The following is a 23,530-nucleotide window of genomic DNA, read 5'->3' on the forward strand; positions in this document are numbered from 1 at the left end:
TAGCTTCCTTCCCATCACTTCCCTCAGCACTTAAGTCCTAGCAACGCCAAAGCCTGACCTCCCATGCTATGTATGTCATGTTCTGCTGCTTTGGCTTATGCTGTGCCGGCTGCCTAAAAGGCCCACCTCCCATCATCTGACAAGGGAACTCCTACCCACCCCTTAAGACTCAGCTCAAGGGTCTCCCACACTGGGGAGGCTGTCCTACCTCTCCTCCCTCCATGCTACTGCTGTGGGCTGTCGAAGACTCAATCGTCATTCTTACTATATTGCAGTGTATAGACAGTCAGGAGGGTATTACATAAACTTTGATTTACTTATAATACCATTATTCATCATAGCAAATACATATACAATGGCAAAAATTGGAAACAACATGAATAAATGCTGATCATTAACGATTCACTAAATAAACAGTAAAACCTATATATAATGGAGTATTATGCAACTATTAAAATGTATTTTTAAATGTTCAAGAAATGAAATATACTTCTAATAAAATATTAAGTAAAAAAGTTATATGAAAAATTATGCATACAATGGATCTCACGTACCAAATATGCATTAAAGGACTAAAAGGTAATATCTGGAATGGCGGGATTGTAGAAAATTTTATTTTTTATATTTTTAAACTATTCTAAATTTTCTGCAGGGTATATATATTCTTCTTAGTGTCATAAAAAGTGAGCTCTTTTAGAGAAATTTTCATCTCAGCAAAGCACAGGGGCTGATACAGAGTAGACACACAATCAACAGTGTTCATGAATGAACAAACACACTGGCCAGCAGTGTGATAAATATTATAAGAGCAGAATCTAGATTGGGAAACTAGAGAGATACAGACATGAATAGTCAAGAAAAAAGACCATGTTTGGGGAGAAAGATGAAGTTGAGTTTTGAAATACTTTATTGGAGATGCTTATTGAAAATCCAAGAGATGGTGGAGATGTTGAGCAGTCAAACGGAAGGCATACATCTGGAGTGAACAAGAATTCTCTGGGTGTAAATCAGAGATGAGGTAAGCAGTGTAGTGGAGGTAAATGAAAGAAAAATGAATCAAACCACCCATTTCCAAGGTTCCAGTCAGAAATTTGGTACTATGTGTGTTGGGTAAGTGATCTGTTCATCTGTAAGAGTCACTGCACATCTCTAAAAATGCCATGTCCCAGGAAATCAAAGAAAATCCACCAGCACTTATCTCTGTATTCTCTTTGTCTCTATAGATTAACATCTAGAATACTTATAACTATGGTTTACTTACGTTGTCCACAGTGAGTCCCTATGTATCCTTTCTGGCACAGACAGTGATCATCACTGCAGCTACCTCCATTCATGCAGCGAATGTTACAGTGTTGGACTTGAAAAGGAAAAAAAAAAAGACTGATTTATTTTTGCAATTTAAGCACATAGATAGCAACAGTTCACACGAGTTCATCTGCAGTGAAGAGAAAATAAAATGGTTTATCAAGATTCATATATTTATGCAGAAATAACCTAATTGACAATGCTAAACATGTCATTTTGTGTGCATAAAATCATTTACAATGCAACGTAATTGTTTCTTCGATACTTAAATAATGCTCAATGACTTCTCTAATTTAGCAGAACTTATCACTCAATGTCATTTCTGTAATTTATACCAACAAGAAAATAGTGCCTTGAGGGACCAGACGAGACAAGATTACGACGGCAATAATTTTCTTGTTAAAAGATGCAGAGTCCCAGGTAGGTGGGCAGGAAAACATTCAGGGTGACAAATTCCAAGAAATGTTGGTAAAAGAAAATTTGGAGGCAGCAAAAAGAAGGGAAAAAAATACCTACAACGGCATTTAATAACAAGACTGCTTGATAACGGAGACAGCTGGACTCGGCTCAGAAAGAGCTGCTGGTTTAAACTGTAACCTTAAACCAACTAAGACCCACAGTGTTTGAAACGCACTCTTTATCACACTGTCACCTACAGAAGTGTGAGAGCTTCAGCACCCAGAGCAGGAAGACCACGGGCAGGCGGGCTGACTTAGACTGAGTGAATGAGGCACTAGAAGGAGCTGGAGTGAAAGACGCCTGGGAGAGAGAATGACAGCGTGGTGTGGGCTCCGGCACCTTCAGGGCTCTGCTGCCTCTGCTTCAGTAATTCAGGCACTCTCAAAATCCCAGGCTGTTCCTTAGTCCTCTAGAAACAGTCAACTACCTTACTTGGAGAAGACGAAAGGCTTGATCGAATTAATCATTGTTGACACATCCCTATACGAGGAGGCCAGGATTGGGCATGGAAATTTGGCTCACTCTGCCCTGCCCTCCAAGCTGGGGGAGTAAATCCCTAGAGAAAAAGGCTCAACAATTTCACATCAGGGGACGAAAAGCCCTTCTTCTGTGTAAGAGCAGAAATCAGCTGCTTATGCTTGCTCTTATGCAAAGCCTTCTTGGAGCACAGGGTCCAAATCTTCTCCCAAGAGCAGAGAGGAGACTCCTCCCAGCAGCCACCTTCTTCAGTACCCCTTGTTAGGATGCTCAGTTCAGAATCCCAAAGAGGCTGCGACTTCAGGAGAAGGGGCCATTTGCGTCAAGTGCTACACAAATCTCAGCATGACAACAGGGAGAAGGAAGGTGCCGGAACCCAATACTTACTATGCCCTCAGACAGTACTGAAGAGCTAAGTCAGGTTGAAAGTGAGGCACCTTTTCGAGAACATGTCACATACTTCCTGAAACACCATCAAAGACTCCCTACGTTCGCTCTATTAAGAATCCCTCCATCTCACATGCAAAGCCCTCCCGTGAGCCTATCAGGGCTGCTTTGCCTGCTCCTAATACGTTCTATGACTCAGTCCCCAATGTACTTTATCAGTCACTCACTCACTCAACAAATATTTCTGAGTGCCGTACCAAATGCCTGGCACTTTGTGCTAGTCTCTTCACGAATCGCCTCTTTAACCTGTCACTTTGTCCCTTTGCCCCAACCCCTAACATATAACACACACACAGTTCTCACCAAATACTGAAATCCTACCTATCTCCTAGACCCACTGCAAACGTCTGTTCTTTCCTTTGATCTTTTCTGATTTCTGTTCTCTCCTCCCTCCCCCACTAGATACTAGCCCTCTTTGTTCTGACTCCAGAGTACTTAATAATTCTCTCTGGAAATATATGTTATATAATCAAACTTTTTTTTTAAAGTTATTTCTCCTATCCCCAGCACATTTGTCTAAAGGCATCATGAGAGTGGGGAGTGGGAAGAATCATGATTATTAATTATATCCCCATAAGTGCTCAGAGCATCCCTTGCCTGTATACAGGTGCTGTATAAAACTTTGCTAAATTAATTTCTGTTTACTTAATTCATGCTCCATGATAATGACACCAAAAGCTATGCTCAAACACTGAGACTGTGTAGTTGCCTAAGCACTTATACAGCACTCAATAGGTTGCTATTAAAAATATTTTTATCACAGGGCTTCCCTGGTGGCGCAGTGGTTGAGAGTCCACCTGCTGATGCAGCAGATGCGGGTTCGTGCCCCGGTCTGGGAAGATCCCACATGCCACGGAGCGGCTGGGCCTGTGAGCCATGGCCACTGAGCCTGCACGTCCAGAGCCTGTGCTCCGCAACGGGAGAGGCCACAACAGTGAGAGGCCCACGTACCGCAAAAAAAAAAAAAAAAAAAAAATATATATATATATATATATATATTTATCTTTGTTTCCCCATATATAAAAGCAGAAATAACTCCTTTATTATAAAGCAGAAACTAACACACCATTGTAAAGCAATTATACTCCAATAAAGATGTAAAAAAAAAAAAATCAACCAACCCAGAAAACTGATTAAAACAGTTATTTTAGGCTCCTATGGTTTTTATTAAAACGTCTCAGCCAAAATGCTTTTTTAACTAAAAAACTATTTACAAGTATACAAAAGAAATGATTTGATGAAAAATTTGGATAATATTCTAAGTAGGTCAGGAAAAGGTGTACAGTTGCTTTAAAATCTGAAGTTAAACTTAGCTTCATCCTATCTTAGCAAAACAGTGAGGGTTGGGAAAAGCACAGGAAATGATGTCATCTGTCAAGCAGCATAGGAACTCAACCCACAAACTGATTTCAATTAAAGTGGTTCATGCCAAGAGCTAATTTCCATTCCCACATGAGCAACAAAGCCATTTAGCTACTTTAAGATAAAAAAGCTAACAGTAGTTTAAATAGTGACTTTACATTATTTGTTCAAATTGAAAAAGAGAATGAATTCTTCTTTCTGGGAAGAATGGTAAGCTTACATTTAAATGTAATATCATAAAAACCTCCCTGATATGCTGTTACACTTTTTCCTACACTGTCTTTCAGGTGAACTTTTTCCAGCATAAACTATTCTTTCTCCTTTAGAAAATAAAAGCACTTGGTCAGACTTGTGAAACAGTAAGGCATGGTTGGTCCAGTGGTCAAAATAAACCAATGTACCATGTCTCCTTGGGCCAGAGGTGGAAAGCTCATCGACAGATAACAGCATCTTAATCTCCTGCTTTGCCACGAACATGTTTACCAAATTCGCATTCTTTGTGAGTCTTAGATCTGCAGGGGAAAGAGTATTTCCTTAAAGGTGGGAGTGATCACTCAGGATTTCTGTGGGGAAATAAAGGAACTAGATCTGTAGCTTCACTACACAGCAGAAACAGTTTAGAGAGTATATATATACACACTGGTTTTATTGTTGATTGAGTCCTGCCATTAGTGCATATTCTAAATTTACTCTGATGTGACAAAGAATTCCAGATGTCTGGCAATTAGGAGACCATGTTCTATGTCGCTAGAAAAAGCCAACTGAAAAAATAAGGGCTTCACTTGAACCCATATGATGCTCTAAATACCTCAAGTTACAATAGATTCCTAAACTCAATCTGTGTTAAGATTTTACCAGAAACTGAAAATACTAGGGGAGTTTAAGTGTCAGTGTACAGGTCTATGCTGCCACGTGCAGTTGGCCCTGAGGAGAACTTCCCCTCCAAGATGGGCAGACAGCCTCAAAGGGTTTCAAGGAAGGCATAACATCCTAGAACTAACAGAAAATGTTGCCATTAACCTGTATCCACATAGAGTCCCAAACAAATTTTATGTTCGTTCCAGAAGATGTCAGTCAGTCATTTCAATCATTCAACAAATATTTTCTGAATGCCCTCCATTTGCCAGGTATCAGAAAGAATAGAAGAAACTTTCTTTAGATTATAGCCCAGCACAAGTTAATTCTTAAAATAACCAACCAAAAGAGAGTGATGTAAACACGCTACTGGAACAAGAGAGATGCAGGGCTGGCACTTGGGTCTAAATACCTCTCAGGTAATGATTTTCTTTGGGATGCATTAGCTTGGGACTGATTCTAAAAACTTCCATTATCTTGGCAGGCACAAGGGGAAGAAAGAACACTGGGAACAATTTGCAAATAAGTATCTGTATGGCAACATGTGATTTTAATGTAGGCACTAGGAAAAGAGCAAGGCAAATTAAACAGCTAGACTAACTTCTGGACTTGACACCTGAGACAACAGTCCATAGGGGCAACCAGAGTCACTGCAGGATAGAAATAATTTTCACTGGGAGAGATAACAGCAATGACATTTTCCTTAAGTGCATAAATAATCTATGGTGCCTTAGAAGAGCAACTTCACTAAAGTGTCTCAAAACAAAACAAAAAACCTAGCAGAGCTGCAAATGGTCCAGAGAAAGACAAGTTATGATAGCAGTGATAAAGGCACTTCCATAGAGGGCTAACTAGAAAGCAAAGAGCTCATTCCTCTTCTTCCTGTTCATAGAAATCCCACACCGCCCTGAAAAATCTTTCCAAGGTCACTTCTTCCAGACTAGCTACAGTACCACCTTCCCATCCTTTGAGTGTTCTCACACTTTCAGCATGTGTTTGCAGCACACTCACTCAAACTCACTAACACACTGCTCTACAATTGTCCCCCTGGCCTTCTTACACCCTTAGAGCTTGGATTCATGTTGGGAGTCCCAGCACCCCAAATTCTAACTAAACTGAAGTGAATTAAAATGATAAAATTTTATCCAACTAAAAGGGGTTCCAAATTGTAAAGATGCCAATACTCACCAAACCGACACACAGGTTTAAAGCAATTCCTATCGAAATCCTAGAAAGATTTTTTTTGTAGATACAGACAAGGCAAAGGAACTAGAATCACAATTTTGAAAAAGAAGAATAAAGTGGGAGGAAATTAGTCTACTCAATTTTCAAAACTTACCACATAGCTGTAGTAATCAAGACTGTATCGTATAGGAGAAGGGACAGACAAATGGATCAATGGAATAGAACAGAGAACCCAGAAGTAGATCTACACAAATATGCCCAACTGATTTTTAACAAAAATGCGGAAGTAATTCAATGGACAAAGGATAGCCTTTTCAGAAATAAATGCTGTTGGAGCAATTAGACATCCACAGGTATCAACTACACCTAGACCTCAACCTCACACCTCATAAAAAAAGTACCTCAACATGGATCACAGATGTAAATGTAAAACTCTATAACTTTTAGAAAAAAATGGAGAAAATGTTCAGGATCTAGGGCTAGGCAAAGAGCTCCTGGACTTGAAATCAAAAGCGTGATTTCTTTCCATTAAAGGAAAAATTGATAAATTGGACTTAAATTTTAAAAATTTTGCTCTGTTAGAAGATGAGAAGGCAAGCTACAGAGTGGGAGAAAATGTTTGCAAATCACATATCTGACAAAGAGCTAGTATTTAAATTATATAAACAGTAAAATAGTTAAGAATCCAATTAGGCAAAAGATGTGAAGAGACATTTCACTTAAGAAGATATATACAGGTGAAAAAATGGTACAGATGAACTGGTTTGCAGGGCAGAAATAGACACAGATATAGAGAACAAATGTATGGACACCAAGGGGGGAAAGTGGTGGGAGGGGGGTGGTGGTGGGATGAATTGGGAGATTGGGATTGACATGTATACACTAATATGCATAAAATAGATAACTAATAAGAGCTTGCTGTATAAAAAAATAAAATAAAATTCAAAACAACAACAAAAAGATATATACAGGTGACAAATAAACACAGGAAAAGATGTTAAACATCATAAGCCAGTAGAAAAATGCAAATTAAAACTACAATGATGTAATTACTATATATCTATCAGAATAGCTAAAATTTAAAATAGTGGCAACCCCAAAAGCTGGTAAAAATGCAGAGAAACTGGGTCATTCATGTATTGCTGGTGAGAATGTAAAATGGTACAGTCACTCCAAAAACAGCTGGCAGTTTCTAGAAAAGCTAAATATGCAACTACAGTACAACCCAGCAATTACAGTTCTGGACGTTTATCCCAGAGAAATAAAGACTTACATTCACACAAAGACCTGTACATAAATGCTCATAGCAGCTTTGTTTGAAAATCAAAAAAACTAGAAAGAGCTCATATGTCTTTCAATGGGTGAGTGGCTAAACAAACTGTGTTACATCCATAGTGTGTAATACTACTCAGCAATAAAAGGGAACGAACTACTGATATATACAACAACAATAGGATGAATTTCCAGAGAATTATGCTGAGTGAAAAAAGCCAGTCCCAAAAGGTTACATACTGTGTGATTCCATTTATACAACATTCTTGAAATGACAAAATTATAGAAATAGACAACAGGTTAGTGGTGGTCACAATTAAGGAGAAGTAGGAGGAAATGAATATGAGAGTAACATGAAGGATCTGGTGGTGATGGTAATGTTCTGTATCTAGACTGTATCCGTGTCAATATCCTGGCTGTGATATTGCACGATAGTCTCACAAGATGTTAACATGGGGACAACTGGATAGAAGGTACCCAGGATCTCTACACAGTACTTCTTACGACTGAATGTGAATCTATAATAATCTCAAAATAATAAGTTTAATTTTAAATCCTTTTTAAAAACATAAAGAATAAAACAGGATGAGCATAAAGTTGATCTCCAAAGTCTAAAATGTGAAATTTAGGGAGCACCTTTTATAACAACATACTGTATATTATTTAAGAAGATAATCTATTGTATATTTCTATATATTTAAGGAGAGTTTGAGTGAATTCGTGGATCACCAATGACAGGTCTTTATGAGAATTAGGGTTGCTCAGGATCTATCTCTGGCCTCAGAGACTGAGAGAGTAGAGAGCAGTCCTAATAGACCTGGAGTTAAAGTCTAGAAAACTCGCTCTGACCCTGTCTAGCCAATCCCGTTTTTGCCCTGGTGCCTCAATGACTGGCAGCAAGACTCCTGATAGGTTAAGGGAAGCCACGACTTCCGGGTGTCCAAAGGAATTGCTGGCTGGCAATTTGGACTTTCTGGAAATGCAATCTCTCATTCAGGCCACTAAGAGATCATTTCCTATTTTACAAGTCACAGGACACAAGTTGAAAATAACCTGAAAGAAAAACCCTCCTTTCATTCTTTATATTTTCAAATGAGAAGGCTGTGGCCTCAGAGGTCCTACAACTTGCCCAGACCTCCTTGACTCCATCACATAACAAGTATAAAGTTTCTTATAGGAAATACTGATAAAATGATATTGACTCCCTCTTAGCAGAACCACAGGTAGTGAATGCAAACATTTCACTGAGTTGGATTATTCTTCTGTTAGCAGGGCAGTTAGCAAAGGGATCTATCCATTGTCTTCCACACCACGGGCAGGAAGTTCTATAGGACGGCAGAGCTGTTCCCTAGAACATCACTTAAAAAGATCAGAAATGAATTCTGAACATCCCCAGCTACCCTTCATTTAAAACATTCTGCCATCTTTAGTTGTGCAAGCTGTCTGGACATTATTAGTTCAGGTAGAGTCCAAGTCAACGATTTTAAAGGCTCCAAATGCCTCAAAGATGCTGATGAAACCGTATCTTCCCTCTCACACCACTCTCAACCACCAGCTACTTGGGGGCTTTGTCCAATGTCCAAGTACCGTAGATGAACCCAAACCATCTCAGAGAGCACCACCCACAGGTCTTGAACTTCAGCCTCTACCCTAACCTGGCCCACAAGACCGTACCACTATATTCCTCCCACCTCACTGCTAGCTTAAAGTCTACTAGGACCACAGCTTTTCCCTCTGATCTTGTTAACATCCTTTCTCCACATCTCATGATTTTTACTTGATTAAATCATTAGCAGCTCACACTATCATTGAAGACCTTTCCAGCTGGATACACGGTTTTGCCATCTGGCAATATTTTCTTCCCCCAGTGGAGTGCAGTGTTGTTGGTTGGTTCAAGAACCAATCTGAGAGATGGTTCTATTCCCAACTTGATATGTAGACTCCTTCCCCACCCTGAGGCTCTCAATCCTCAGAGGCAGCCTGGAGGTCATCCTGATGGAGATGGAGACATCCGACATGTTCCCCAAAGTGCTGCCAGCTGAGCTCTCTACCTCTTGATATTCCTCCAGCTCAAGTGCTCCTGATACGTAGAACTAACCTACCCTTGCTTGGAGGACACACATTGAAAACCAAGCTGAGATCAAGTAAGAACATGCTACACCCATTGCAATAAGTTAATGAGTCCCAGCCCAAGGGGGAGTTTCTATCCCAACCTACAACTGTCTGTATTTAGTGCTAGACTATCTCTGTTTGGTTTCCACCAGAAGCAAATTCTGAGACAATAATTCAAATGTGAGTAGTTTATTTTAGAAGTAATTTCAGGAAACACTGGTAAGAGACTGGGAAAAGTGAAAGAAAGCCTGTAAAGTACATTATCAAGCCTATTCCTACTGTGGGCAACTAGGGCTCAATCCCACTAGGGAACTTCAGAAGACAGTGCATAACACACTTCGCAGTTATGCAAAAGGAGAGGCAAGGAAGCATGGGCCCTTATCCAACACTCTCCGTTTGTCATTGGTTAAAAGGTGCTTCTAATTAATCCCCTCAGCCTTCCAGCTTGTCCTACCTGCTCCGTGGCCAGAAAAATGTTACAGAGCTCCCAAGCAGAGTCACTTGTGTCACCCATGAATGCCAAGGTATGTGCGTGGCCACCAAGAGGGGCTGCTACCCTGCATTACTTGCCCCGTCCTGTAATTGGTTCATGAGAGCCACGGTTAAATGTGAGGACTCTTAACAGGTAATGAATCTTGACCCCGCGGAAGTCTCTACTTGCAGTCGATGGAAGAGAATGCGCTTATTCCACACTACTCTCCTTAAAACCTTGTCAAAACCAGAACACACTGTAAGAGGAGTGTATTTTCCCATCAGAAATGGGAAATGAAAAAGGAACCTAAGTTTTTGCCTTGGTGATGGTCAAGGTGTTGAGGGGCTATTTATATAGACATGAACTTCAACTTTTTTAACAACCAATGACTCACCTCCTTCCCGAGCCCTACATTTCCCCTAATTCACTGCTGAGCACCCTGCATTTCAAAACAAAAACCAATAGAACAAGCAAGCAAAGTCTCTGAATAATGAACAGAATGAACAAAGTGGTAAAATTCTGAAAGGGAAAATATGTTTGTGCTTCATGATAAAACATCCCCAGTAAACTGCCATGATGACTCCTTCCATTTTCTTCTTGCAAAAGCAGGGGTCTCAAGTTGTAAAAAGTGTTTAATCAGATTCATATTTCAGTACCACAAGGAAGAATGCTTAGTTTTCTTGAGCCAAAAAATGTTCATTAAACAATCATTTCATTGAGCATCTTTTATGGTGTTTACACTGGAGATACAAAAATGAATAAGGTGACACCTACACAGAAGGAAGCCATAATCTTTATATTATTCACAGTAACTACTTCCCATAGGTAATTTCCCTATAAAAAGTGAAGAAGGGAAATGAGAGCCCAGATTGAGGAAAGCCATTCCAAGTATTTTGGGCAGAACAGAGAAGGCAGATGTTCTAGTGAAAAAAAATGTATTGCAGGCAAGAGAAAAGCCAAAAGCAAATTTAGGAGAAAATCGGGCATAACCACATAAAATAATATTATATATAATGACATGTTATACTCACTGGATCTGGAACCACAGGAAGGAGCTATCTGACCAGATGGGCAAGTGCACATATTTGGCCTAGAACAAAATCCATCCCCACAGGAATGCCGGCAAATGGCTGTGAACAAAACCAGAGGTCTGTTAGCACATGGCTTCAGAGCACGGTGATTTACAGGGCCCCAATCCTCCAGTGAGGAAACCTGGCCTATCAGGTTCCTTGTTAACTTTGCCATCATGACCTATGTGACCTTAGGCTTCAGATTTATTCATTTATAAAACAAATCTGTTGGACTAAATAAACTCTGGCTATAAGATTCGGCAACTCCCTTATCCGTATCAGTGGTTCTCCATCCTCTCTTTGCTTATTCCACAGCTCTCAATCTGTCAAAAACCCAAGATATCCTATAAAGGGAAAATAAAATAAACAAAAATCCTGTGTGTCTGTGTGTGTGTGTATACACACACACACACACATACACACACATACATATTGTTTTTATGCTAACTTTAAGATGTAATAATATAAAAATTATAGCAGTATTCTTGGGAGCCTATTTTATTATAAATGCTTAAAGTTTACTAATTTTTATAAGAATACTGTGCCCTGCTAAGACTACTTCCCTAGATAAGACCCTGCCAGTCGAGAACATATGATCTATGGAGCAACTTGTATCCTACATTTAGTCCTGTTGTGAATTACATCCAAAGTCTGAGAGAAGACGTGTGAATCCACTTCGGTAGTACTGATCCTACAGTCAGGAAGCCATGCATCTTTTAGAGAATTATTAACATTTTCATGCCACCCAGAAACTAATATCATACTTGTACCAAATGCTCTGCTATTGGACTAAAGAATAAGTTCAAATGGTAAATGATTTATATTTAACAGAAGACCAAGATTTGGTCACTACTTTTTATACTCATAAGGCTTGATCCTTTCCTTCAAACTCCTGAACAAACTTGCAAGGGCAAATGAAATGTACAAGGCCAAAAATAATACCCTTGATAGACAGTGCATTGAAACATCAGAAGAGCCTAGGATGGAGGCTGAAAACTATTAAGAAATAAGCTGTCAAAGGATCCTACAAACATTTATTTAATACCTGAAGTCAGCATTTCTGAGATTCTATAGAACACTAGGGAAAGGGTTTTGTTGTCAAGTTCATTTAGAAAACTCCAAATACCATTATATCCCTCTCTTAGTGAGTCAGGTTTGATCTTGAAGTAAACCACAATGTGCCAAATGAATAAATTGCTTTTAGTTAAAATCAAGAATTGGGAAAGGGATTAACTTTTTCAGGTCACCAAGAGAATGCTGGTTGAAATAATCTCTTCTTCTCCACAGACCACTCTTGGCCAAATAAGAAGGGGGGTGAAGTAATTCCTTAAGTGTCCTTTCAGCTCTAAATTTCCCATTATACAAATGGAGTTTTCTAAAAACAAAAATTATTTCACAGGTATGATAACTGTAAAAGTTCATGGAGGACAGATGCCATAACTAACTTGACTTAGTATCGCCATTAAATAGCACCTTGTCTTGCATGTAATTTGTCGCTCAACATTTGTGGGGTATGATGAGAATCTGGGGCTTTGCCACAGAAGCAGAGTCGGTAGAGGAATCTCTGGTACCATCTGAGTTCTTCCCCTAGTCTTTTCGCTCATCCTCATATGATGCTCTATCTGCTTCCTCTCCCCTTTGTCTAAGAGTTAGGTCTACTTTTAGCCTCGATCATCGAAATTCAACATACAAGGTTTGGGTGGGCTTGTGGGTGGCCAACACAGTTAGAAATTACAGTAAGGAAAGCAGCGATGATAAACTGTTTTTCAAAACTCCATCAAAGTGATTACATAGTCTATGCAGCCAGGCACGAGGTATGCCATGACATGAAACCTTGATCAAAGTATCCCTGTGGCTCTATTCCCTCTATCTCAGAAACATTCTAAAGGAAGTCATTGAGTTAAAGTATAACAGTGGTTTGACCAAGTTAATATATTTCCCAAGCTGGATTCAGAGAAAGTAGGAAAATCTTAGAGCTGGAAGGCTCTGCTATAGACATATTAATGGTATGCAGTTACAAAAGACCGAATACGAAGAATCACCATGCAACCAAAACAACAAAACAAGAACATGAAAAATGACAGACTATTTACTTACGGACAATACACTGATTTCCACCAGGTAAGGTCTTCCATCCAGGGCAACAGTAAGCATTGTAACGTGATCCACAGACATTAGGTCTGAAACAAAAACAAAAAAAATTCAATCACGAGAATTCCATACTTTAAAAAAAAAAAAAAAAGAATATATGACCAAATAAAAGGAAAAAATTCCTGAGTTATTAGAACAGTATGAATCTTTGCAGACAAGAAAAGTAAACTCATGGGACTCAATGCTGGCTTAGTAGTTTGGGACATTTTAACACAATGATACCAATACAGATATGCTTAATATCACCTAGGCATACAGCACATCAGGAAAATAAAAACCACAGGAACAAAATGCAGTGCTTTCTATCACAATGCACAGATATAAAAAGTTATAGAGCCATACAAGACTAGTTTAAACAATAAATGTACCAATCTAGTTAAGAAAAGTCATCATAAAATCTACTGAATGTAAGGTTTTATATTTCTATTCATTGAAGTTGTGTATATTTTTTCCTATGGCCCAGCTACCCTGTAAAATGTGACCACATTCTTCCTTTCACCAGAATTACAGGAATGCACACCCTGACATTAGTCAGAAAAAAAAAAAAAAAGCCAAAACATGTAAATATTTCTTTAGCCAAAATTTGGAAACATAGTTGATACCAGCAGTTACAGGAAAATAAAGCCAATGTCACTCTGGCTTCCTTGTTTACAGTTCATCACATGTCTTGGAGCAAAGCCTCCATTCAGGATACATTCAGGATCCAAATGATCCTATTTAACAATTTAAGGGAGCAACTGGGTAAAGATCTAACAAATTTTACACTGGAAACTAAGGCAGAGGGTATAACACACAGAGACCCAAAAGAAACCATTCATTCATTTCATTTTGCCACGTCTGAGGGCCTAAACCTTGATGCCAGTTCCTCGAGTTCAGGGGCTGATAAGGCAGGCCAAAGGTTTTGCAATCAGTTTCACAAACTAGGAGCTATTCCAAGGCTTGCTGGTATAAATACTGTAGTCCCATAAGTATAAGCCTATAAGAACAACTGCAGAGCTAAAATGCATACCTGTATATGCACAGAACCCTCCTGCATTTCCTCTGAACTCACTACTTTAACCAAATGCAGGATTGGAGTGAGGTAAAGTCTTTGCTCTGTCCTATACTCTCTTTACAGCCCCAGAGAACCTGGAATACTCTGCAGGGAAAAATGTACACTTCAGACCAACTGATGCTGAGGTCAGAAAAAGAAATAGCAAGAAGGATGGAGGAGCCAGGGAGAGGGTCCCAAATCCATACCCAAAAGCCCACGGCTTCTCCAAGGCTAGACAGAAAATGATTGGATAGAGGCTTAATATGTGCATGACGTTAGGACCTCTCTGAGCCTTATTTTATTTCTCTACAACTGGGATAATGAAATGTCTGCCTTGTCCACAATGTGTGTGTATGTTTGTGTGTGTGTGTGTGTGTGTGTGTGTGTGTGTGTGTGTGTGTGTGTGTGTATCAGATGAAATAATGAACATGAAAAGCTTACATATGAAAAGGACAATGAAAACACACAGCAGCATTGTGGTGGAATCATCTTCTGACCTAAATTAGCTACTCAGCCAAAGGAACCATAAGAGATTAAGGAAGACAGAAAGACTTTATTAGGAATTCTAAGCCAAAGGCTCTCAATTCTTTTTCCCTCCTGTGACAAAGCAGTGCCCCAAGCTTCAGTTCAGAGTGCCCAGAACTTCCTAGGGCAACTCAGAATCTTAGAAAGGGAAGTGAGAGGAAAAGATAGGGTAGAAGGCTGGGGCAGGAGGACACCCAAGCTTCGTAAAAGTTCCCTCAATCTAAAATGACAATCCAGGCCAAAGTCAACCACCTCAAACCTTCCCCACCAACAGCCCATTACAACAACTCCACTGGATTCAGTCCAACCCCAAATCAAACCCTGGAATAACTTCAGAGGATCCCTAAGCCTTTGTAGGGTGTCTGCTGTTGGAGTAACTATGTTTTTCAGACAAAAATCAGGATATATTGTCTGACAAGGAGTGTATTTATGGAGTAACAACACATATAACAGGGTAAAAAAGCTAAGAAAAAAAGAGCCCAGGATCAGTCCTAACAGTCCTGCAAAGCAAGATATTCAAAAGATTTTCCAAGGTACATGAAAAATCACAATAATATAGACATTCTTTACTGTTTCCTCAACCTTTAGAATCAACCTATAGACAAAACATGAAAGATGTTACAATTTACAATGGTTACAAAACAAAATGTAAATATTTTAAACCTTTGTGTGTCATAAATCAAGAAACGAGTTGGAAAGAAAGGTGTGGAGAGAAATAAAGCAATTGATCCAAGAAATAGAGGTTTAGACATATAATGTTTATAAGTACCAAATGATTATAGAATGGCTAAAAGTCATTCTATAATTATTTTAAAAATGGGAAGGAGAAGAGAGAGTAAAAGGTATAGATCTAAGTGAGCTATGTCCCCATCTTTCATGGCAAGAAGCCAATAGGTACTATTTAAATCTAGACATAGAAGCACAAACACAGAACATGGTGTCATGGGGATAAATGTGAGAAGAACTAAAAACAGAAATGGTTAAAACTGGTTGCCTTAAGAGATGAGGATCTGGGGAAGTAGAGAGTTCTTTTGCTTTCTCAATTAATGCCCATCTATAACTGTTAATTTCTTAAATATGTGCTGTTATACTTTGATCATCATCCTTTATTTATTTTTCTTTAATTTTATTTTACCTATTTTTTTATATGGGAGATCCTTATTAGTCATCAGTTTTATACATATCAGTGTATACATGTCAATCCCAATCGCCCAATGCAGCACACCACCATCCCCACCCCACCGCGGTTTTCCCCCCTTGGTGTCCATACGTTTGTTCCCTACATCTGTGTCTCAATTTCTGCCCTGCAAACCGGTTCATCTGTACCATTTTTCTAGGCTCCACATGTATGTGTTAATATATGATATTCGTTTTTCTCTTTCTGACTTAACTTCGCTCTGTATGACAGTCTCTAGATCCATCCACGTCTCTACAAATTACCAGATTTCATTCTTTTTTATGGCTGAGTAATATTCCATAGTATATATGTACCACATCTTCTTTATCCATTTGTCTGTCGATAGCATTTAGGTTGCTTCCATGTCCTAGCTATTGTAAATAGTACTGCAATGAACATTCGGGTGGATGTGTCTTTTTGAATTATGGTTTTCTCTGGGTATATGCGAAGTACTGGGATCGCTGGGTAATATGCTAATTCTAGTTTTAGTTTTTAATGGAACCTCCATACTGTTCTCCATAGTGGCTGTATCAATTTACATTCCCACCAACAGTGCAAGAGGGTTCCCTTTTCTCCACACCCTCTCCAACATTTGTTGTTTTATAGATTTTCTGATGATGCCCATTCGGACTGGTGTGAGGTGATACCTCATTGTAGTTTTGATTTGCATTTCTCTAATAATTAGTGATGTTGAGCAGCTTTTCATGTGCTTCTTGGCCATCTGTATCTCTTCTTTGGAGAAATGTCTATTTAGGTCTTCTGCCCAATTTTGGACAGGGTTGTTTGTTCTTTTAATACTGAGCTCCATGAGCTGTTTATATATTTTGGAGATTAATCCTTTGTCCGTTGATTCGTTTGCAAATATTTTCTCCCATTCTGAGTGTTGTCTTTTCATCTTGTTTATGGTTTCCTTTCCTGTGCAAGAGCTCTGAAGTTTCATTAGGTCCCAATTGTTTATTTTTGTTTTTATTTCCATTACTCTAGGAGGTGGATCAAAAAGGATCTTGTTGTGATTTATGTCAAAGAGTGTTCTTCCTATGTTTTCCTCTAAGAGTTTTATAGTGTCCGGTCTTACATTTATGTCTCAAATCCATCTTGAGACTATTTTTGTGTATGGTGTTAGGGAGTGTTCTAATTTCATTCTTTTACATGTAGCTGTCCAGTGTTCCCAGCACCACTTATTGAAGAGACTGTCTTTTCTCCATTGTATATCCTTGCCTCCTTTGTCATAGATTAGTTGACTATAGGTCCGTGGGTTTATCTCTGGGCTTTCTATCTTGTTCCATTGATCTATGTTTCTGTTTTTGTGCCAGTACCATATTGTCTTGATTACTGTAGTTTTGTAGTATAGTCTGAAGTCAGGGAGTCTGATTCCTCCAGCTCCGTATTTTTCCCTCAAGACTACTTTGGCTATTCAGGGTCTTTTGTGTCTCCATACAAATTTTAAGATTTTTTGTTTTAGTTCCGTAAAAAAATGCCATTGGTAATTTGATAGGGATTGCGTTGAATCTGTACGTTGCTTTGGGTAGTACAGTCATTTTCACAATCTTGATTCCTCCAATCGAAGAACATGGTATATCTCTCCATCTGTTGGTATCATCTTTAATTTCTTTCATCAGTGTCTTATAGTTTTCTGCATACAGGTCTTTTGTCTCCCTAGGTTTATTCCTAGGTATTTTATTCTTTTTGTTGCAATGGTAAGTAGGAGTGTTTCCTTAATTTCTCTTTCAGATTTTTCATCATTAGTGTAGAGGAATGCAAGAGATTTCTGTGCATTAATTTTGTATCCTGCAACTTTACCAAATTCATAGATTACCTCTAGTAGTTTTTTGGTGTCATCTTTAGGATTCTCTATGTATAGTATCATGTCACCTGCAAACAGTGACAGTTTTACTTATTTTCCAATTTGTATTCCCTTTGTTTCTTTTTCTTCTCTGATTGCCATAGCTAGGACTTCCAAAACTATGTTGAATAATAGTGGTGAGAGTGGACATCCTTGTCTCGTTCCTGATCTTAGAGGAAATGCTTTCAGTTTTTCACCATTGAGAATGATGTTTGCTGTGGGTTTGTCATATATGGCCTTTATTATGTTCAGGTAGGTTCCCTCTATGCTTTCTGGAGAGTTTTTATCATAAATGAGTGTTGAATTTTGTCAAAAGCTTTTTCTGCATCTGTTGGGATGATCATATGGTTTTTATTCTTCAATCTGTTAATATGGTTTATCACATTGATTGATTAATGTATATTGAAGAATCCTTGCATCCCTGGGATAAATCCCACTTGATCATGGTGTATGATCCTTTTAATGTGTTGTTGGATTCTGTTTGCTAGTATTTTGTTGAGGATTTTTGCATCTATATTCATCTGTGATATTGGTCTGTAAGTTTCTTTTTTTGTAGTATCTTTGTCTGGTTTTGGTATCAGGGTGATGGTGGCCTCATAGAATGAGTTTGGGAGTGTTCCTTCCTCTGCAATTTTTTGGAAGAGTTTGAGAAGAGTGGGTGTTAACTCTCCTCTAAATGTTTGATAGAATTCACCTGTGAAGCCATCTGGTTCTGGACTTTTGTTTGTTGGAAGATTTTTAATCACAGTTTCAATTTCATTACTTGTGATTGGTCTGTTCATATTTTCTATTTCTTCCTGGTTCAGTCTTGGAAGCTTATACCTTTCTAAGAATCTGTCAATTTCTTCCAGGATGTCCATTTTATTGGCATAGAGTTGCTTGCAGTAGTCTCTTAGGATGCTTGATATTTCTGCAGTGTCTGTTGTAACTTCTCCTTTTTCATTTCTAATTTTATTGATTTGAGTCCTCTCCCTCTTTTTGTTGATGAGTCTGGCTAATGGTTTATCAATTTTGTTTATCTTCTCAAAGAACCAGCTTTTTGTTTTATTGATCTTTGCTATTGTTTTCTTTGTTTCTATTTCATTTATTTCTAATCTGATCTTTATGATTTCTTTCCTTCTGCTAACTTTGGGTTTTGTTTGTTCTTCTTTCTCTAATTCCTTTAGGTGTAAGCTTAGATTGTTTATTTGAGATTTTTCTTGTTTCTTGTGGTAGGCTTGTATAGCTATAAACTTCCCTCTTAAAACTGCTTTTGCTGCATCCCATAGGTTTTGGATCGTCATGTGTGCATTGTCATTTGTCTCTAGGTATCTTTTGATTTCCTCTTTGATTTCTTCAGTGATCTCTTGGTTATTTAGTAACGTATTGTTTAGCCTCCATGTGTTTGTGTTTTTTACGTTTTTTCCCCCTGTAATTCATTTCTAATTTCATAGCATTGTGGTCAGAAAACATGCTTGATATGATTTCAATTTTCTTAAATATACTGTGGCTTGACTTGTGACCCAAGATATGATCTACCCTGGAGAATGTTCCATGCACACTTGAGAAATGTAATCTGCTGTTTTTGGATGGAATGTCCTATAAATATCAATTAAATCTATCTGGTCTATTGTGTCATTTAAAGCTTCTGTTTCCTTATGTATTTTCATTTTGGATGATCTGTCCATTGCTGTAAGTAACGTGTTAAAGTCCCCCACTATTATTGTGTTATTGTCGATTTCCTCTTTTATAGCTGTTAGCAGTTGCCTTATGTATTGAGGTGCTCCTATGTTGGGTACATATATATTTATAATTGTTATATCTTCTTCTTGGATTGATCCCTTGATCATTATGTAGTGTCCTTCCTTGTCTCTTGTAACATTCTTTATTTTAAAGTCTATTTTAGCTGATATCAGTATTGCTACTCCAGCTTTGCTTTGATTTCCAATTTTCATAGAATATCTTTTTCCATCCCCTCACTTTCAGTCTATACGTGTCCCTATGTCTGAAGTGGGTCTCTTGTAGACAGCATATAGATGGGTCTCGTGTTTGTATCCACTCTGCAAGCCTGTGTCTTTTGGTTGGAGCATTTAATCCATTCATGTTTAAGGTAATTATCGATATGTATGTTCCAATGACCATTTTCTTAATTGTTTTGGGTTTATTTTTGTAGGTCCTTTTCTTCTCTTGTGTTTCCCACTTAGAGAAGTTCCTTTAGCATTTGTTGTAGAGCTGATTTGGTGGTTCTGAATTCTCTTAGCTTTTGCTTGTCTGTAAAGCTTTTGATTTCTCCATCGAATATGAATGAGATCCTTGCCAGGTAGAGTAATCTTGGTTGAAGGTTCTTCCCTTTCATCATTTTAAGTATATCATGCCATTCCCTTCTGGCTTGTAGAGTTTCTGCTGAGAAATCAGCTGTTAACCTTATGGGAGTTCCCTTGTATGTTATTTGTCATTTTTCCCTTACTTCTTTCAATAATTTTTCTTTGTCTTTAATTTTTGCCAGTTTGATTACTATGTGTCTCGGCATGTTTCTCCTTGGGTTTATCCTGTATGGGACTCTCTGCACTTCCTGGACTTTGGTGGCTATTTCCTTTCCCATGTTAGGGTAGTTTTTGACTATAATCTCTTCAAATATTTTCTTGGGTCCTTTCTCTCTCTCTTCTCCTTCTGGGACCCCTATAATGCACATGTTGTTGCGTTTAATATTGTCCCAGAGGTCTCTTGGGCTGTCTTCATTTCTTTTCATTCCTTTTTCTTTAGTCTGTTCCACAGCAGTGAATTCCACCATTCTGTCTTCCAGGTCACTTATCCATTTTTCTGCCTCAGTTATTCTGCTATTGATTCCTTGTAGTGTAGTTTTCACTTCAGTTATTGTATAGTTCATCTCTGTTTGTTTGTTCTTTAATTCTTCTAGGTCTCTGTTAAACATTTCTTGCATTTTCTTGATCTTCGCCTCCATTCTTTTTCCAAGGTCCTGGATCATCTTCACTATCATTATTCTGAATTCTTTTTCTGGAAGGTTGCCTATCTCCACTTCATTTAGTTGTTTTTCTGGGGTTTTATCTTCTTCCTTCATCTGGTACATAGCCCTCTGCCTTTTGTCTATCTTTCTGTGAATGTGGTTTTTGTTCCACAGGCTGCAGGACTGTAGTTTTTCTTGCTTCTGTTGTCTGCCCTCTGGTGGATGAGGCCATCTAAGAGGCTTGTGCAAGTTTCCTGATGGGAGGGACTGGTGGTGGGTACAGCTGACTGTTGCTCTGGTGAGCAGAGCTCAGTAAAACTTTAATCTGCTTGTCTGCTGATGGGTGGGGCTGGGTTCTCTCCCTGTTGGTTGTTTGGCCTGAGGCAACCCAACACTGGAGCCTACCTGGGCTCTTTGGTGGGGCTAATGGTGGACTCTGGGAGGGCTCACGCCAAGGAGTACTTCCCTGAACTTCTGCTGCCAGTGTTCTTGTCCCCAGGGTGAGCCACAGCCACCACCCGCCTCTACAAGAGATCCTCCAACACTAGTAGGTAGGTCTGGTTCAGTCTCCCCTGGGGTCACTGCTCCCTCCCCCGGGTCCCGAAGCGCACACTACCTTGTGTGTGCCCTCCAAGATTGGAGTCTCTGTTTCCCCCAGTCCTGTCAAAGTCCTGCAATCAAATCCCACTAGCCTTCAATGTCTGATTCTCTAGGAATTCCTCCTCCCATTGCCAGACCTCCAGGTTGGGAACCTGATATGGGGCTCAGAACCTTCACTCCAGTGGGTGGACTTCTGTGGTATAAGTGTTCTCCAGTCTGTGAGTCACCCACCCAGCAGTTATGGGATTTGCTTTTACTGTGATTGCAGCCCTCCTACCATCTCATTGCGGCTTCTCCTTTGTCTTTGCATGTGGGTTGTCTTTCTAGGTGAGTTCCAGTGTCTTCCTGTCGATGACTGTCCAGCAGCTAGTTGTGATTCTGGTGTTCTCACAAGAGAGAGAGCACGTCCTTCTACTCCGCCATCTTGTTTCCTAATCCTCACACCTTCTTTTCTAGGAAGATTTTCCAATCTTACCTTCACCTTTGGGAGCTCCTCTTCTGGAGTTTCTAAAACACCCTCTATCATCACTTTTCATAGTACACTGTAATTTTTAGTTAACTTTCCTGTAGATTTTTAGTGCTTTGGGAGCAGGCATTTTATTTTTACATCTCTGTCTCCTGATACACAGTAGATTCTGGATTCATTCATTGAGTGAAGTATCATCTTTTATTTAAAGCAACAATTTTACTTTAAAAGTATGAACTTCTTATCTCATAAACAGGTGCTTTCTGCTTCATTAGAATGAGGCATTCACAGCTCCCTTTCATTAGTTATCACATTTTCATTTCACTGAATTTCTTAAAATTCTATATAATGTTGAATTATGATTTATTTTGTTTGCATGCTCTGACTTTTTTGAGTTTAATAACTTTTCCCTTTTTAATAAGTAATATATATATTTTTAATTAATTAATTTTATTTTTGGCTGCATTAGGTCTTCGTTGCTGTGTGAGGGTTTTCTCCAGTTGCGGTGAGCGGGGGCTACTCTTCACTGCGGTGCACGGAGTTCTCTTTGAGGTGGCTTCTCCTGTTGCGGAGCACGGGCTTCTGGCACACGGGCTTCCGTAGTTGTGGCTCGCAGGCTCTAGAGTGCAGGCTCAGTAGTTGTGGCGCAAGGGCTTAGTTGCTCTGAGGCATGTGGAATCTTCCCGGACCAGGGCTCGAACCCGTGTCCCCTGCATTGGCAGGTGGATTCTTGACCACTGTGCCACCAGGGAAAGCCTAATATATTATTTAATTTCAACCAACATCGTCAAATGACAATTGCTTTAATCTCGTTACCATTCATTCTTCAACAACACTAAATACTACTACGTCTTATGGCTTAATGCAAAGTATTAGAAAGATGTAAGATTTCTCCTCTGCTGACTTTGGTTTTGAGAACTGCAAACTAACAGAACATGTTCAAAGAAGCTGGGTGGCATTTGTTCTACTTACACACAGAAAAAAACACCTTTAATTCTAGAAATGAATGAATGTCTTATTTAAGTTGGAAAGTTCTAAGATATGTAAAGTCTAAAGTAGACGAGTTGGATGATTTCCATTCTAAAAGATTTTACTCTAAGGTTTCAGCATGAAAATCATTAACAAAGAAGACAAATCATTAATGGAGTTACTTTTTTGTGTAAATCAAAGTATAGCAATCATACCTCTTCTTCTTCCTTTTCACTTCATCCGCCATACCTACCAACCCACCACCAAAAAAAAGTCAGAGATAAAGCTCCATGCAAGTGGCAGTGGCATTCTTCAAATTAAAGGTAAAATTCAAAGGGAAAAGATATAGTAAGTGCTAAAGATACGTTATTTCATCTTCATAGAAACTCTTTGAGCTAAACCTTACTATTACCGTTTTAACAGTAAGGTTTAACAAACTAGCCAAGGTCCCATAGCTTGGAAGTAGAGAATGGAGTTTGAACTCGTGAAGTCTTATTCTAGAGTACACTGTCTTAATCCCTATGTTAAGGCAAAGATGTATTTAGGGGAGATGATGATATTCGCCCAGTAGCATTCCTGGTGGCATAGATAACAAAAATCACAAAATGTCCATCAACTGACCAAAGATTAAGCATAAACGGTTTTTACCTGTATCTTAATAGTTTATGGGGGGAGGGCGAAAATATGTTTAGATTCCACTTTACTGCTATACATTACATTTTTTTCAATTACTAAGTCTTTGTCTGTAACTTTTCTTACCAGTTGCTTTGAATGTTGTGCTCTGTAATAAGCCAACTCCAATCACT

The 23,530-nt window shown here is 38.8% G+C and overlaps 1 protein-coding gene across 2 annotated transcripts in view; it reads right to left on the reverse strand.

Moving 5' to 3' along the window:
- The window catches only part of FBN1 (fibrillin 1), a gene marked incomplete at both ends in the record, with an annotated part of 252,338 nt that overhangs the window by 203,473 nt on the left and 25,335 nt on the right, over window positions 1–23,530 (reverse strand). For both annotated transcript variants that reach the window (XM_082841143.1, XM_082841142.1), the window contains 3 exons: window positions 1,262–1,357; window positions 10,978–11,076; window positions 13,114–13,196. In XM_082841143.1, coding sequence (XP_082697269.1) covers window positions 1,262–1,357; window positions 10,978–11,076; window positions 13,114–13,196 — 278 coding nt within the window. The remainder of the gene's footprint in view (window positions 1–1,261; window positions 1,358–10,977; window positions 11,077–13,113; window positions 13,197–23,530) is intronic.

The sequence above is a fragment of the Leucopleurus acutus genome (genome assembly GCF_964270905.1).
Source record: "Leucopleurus acutus genome assembly, chromosome: 1".
Lineage (NCBI taxonomy): Eukaryota > Metazoa > Chordata > Mammalia > Artiodactyla > Delphinidae > Leucopleurus > Leucopleurus acutus.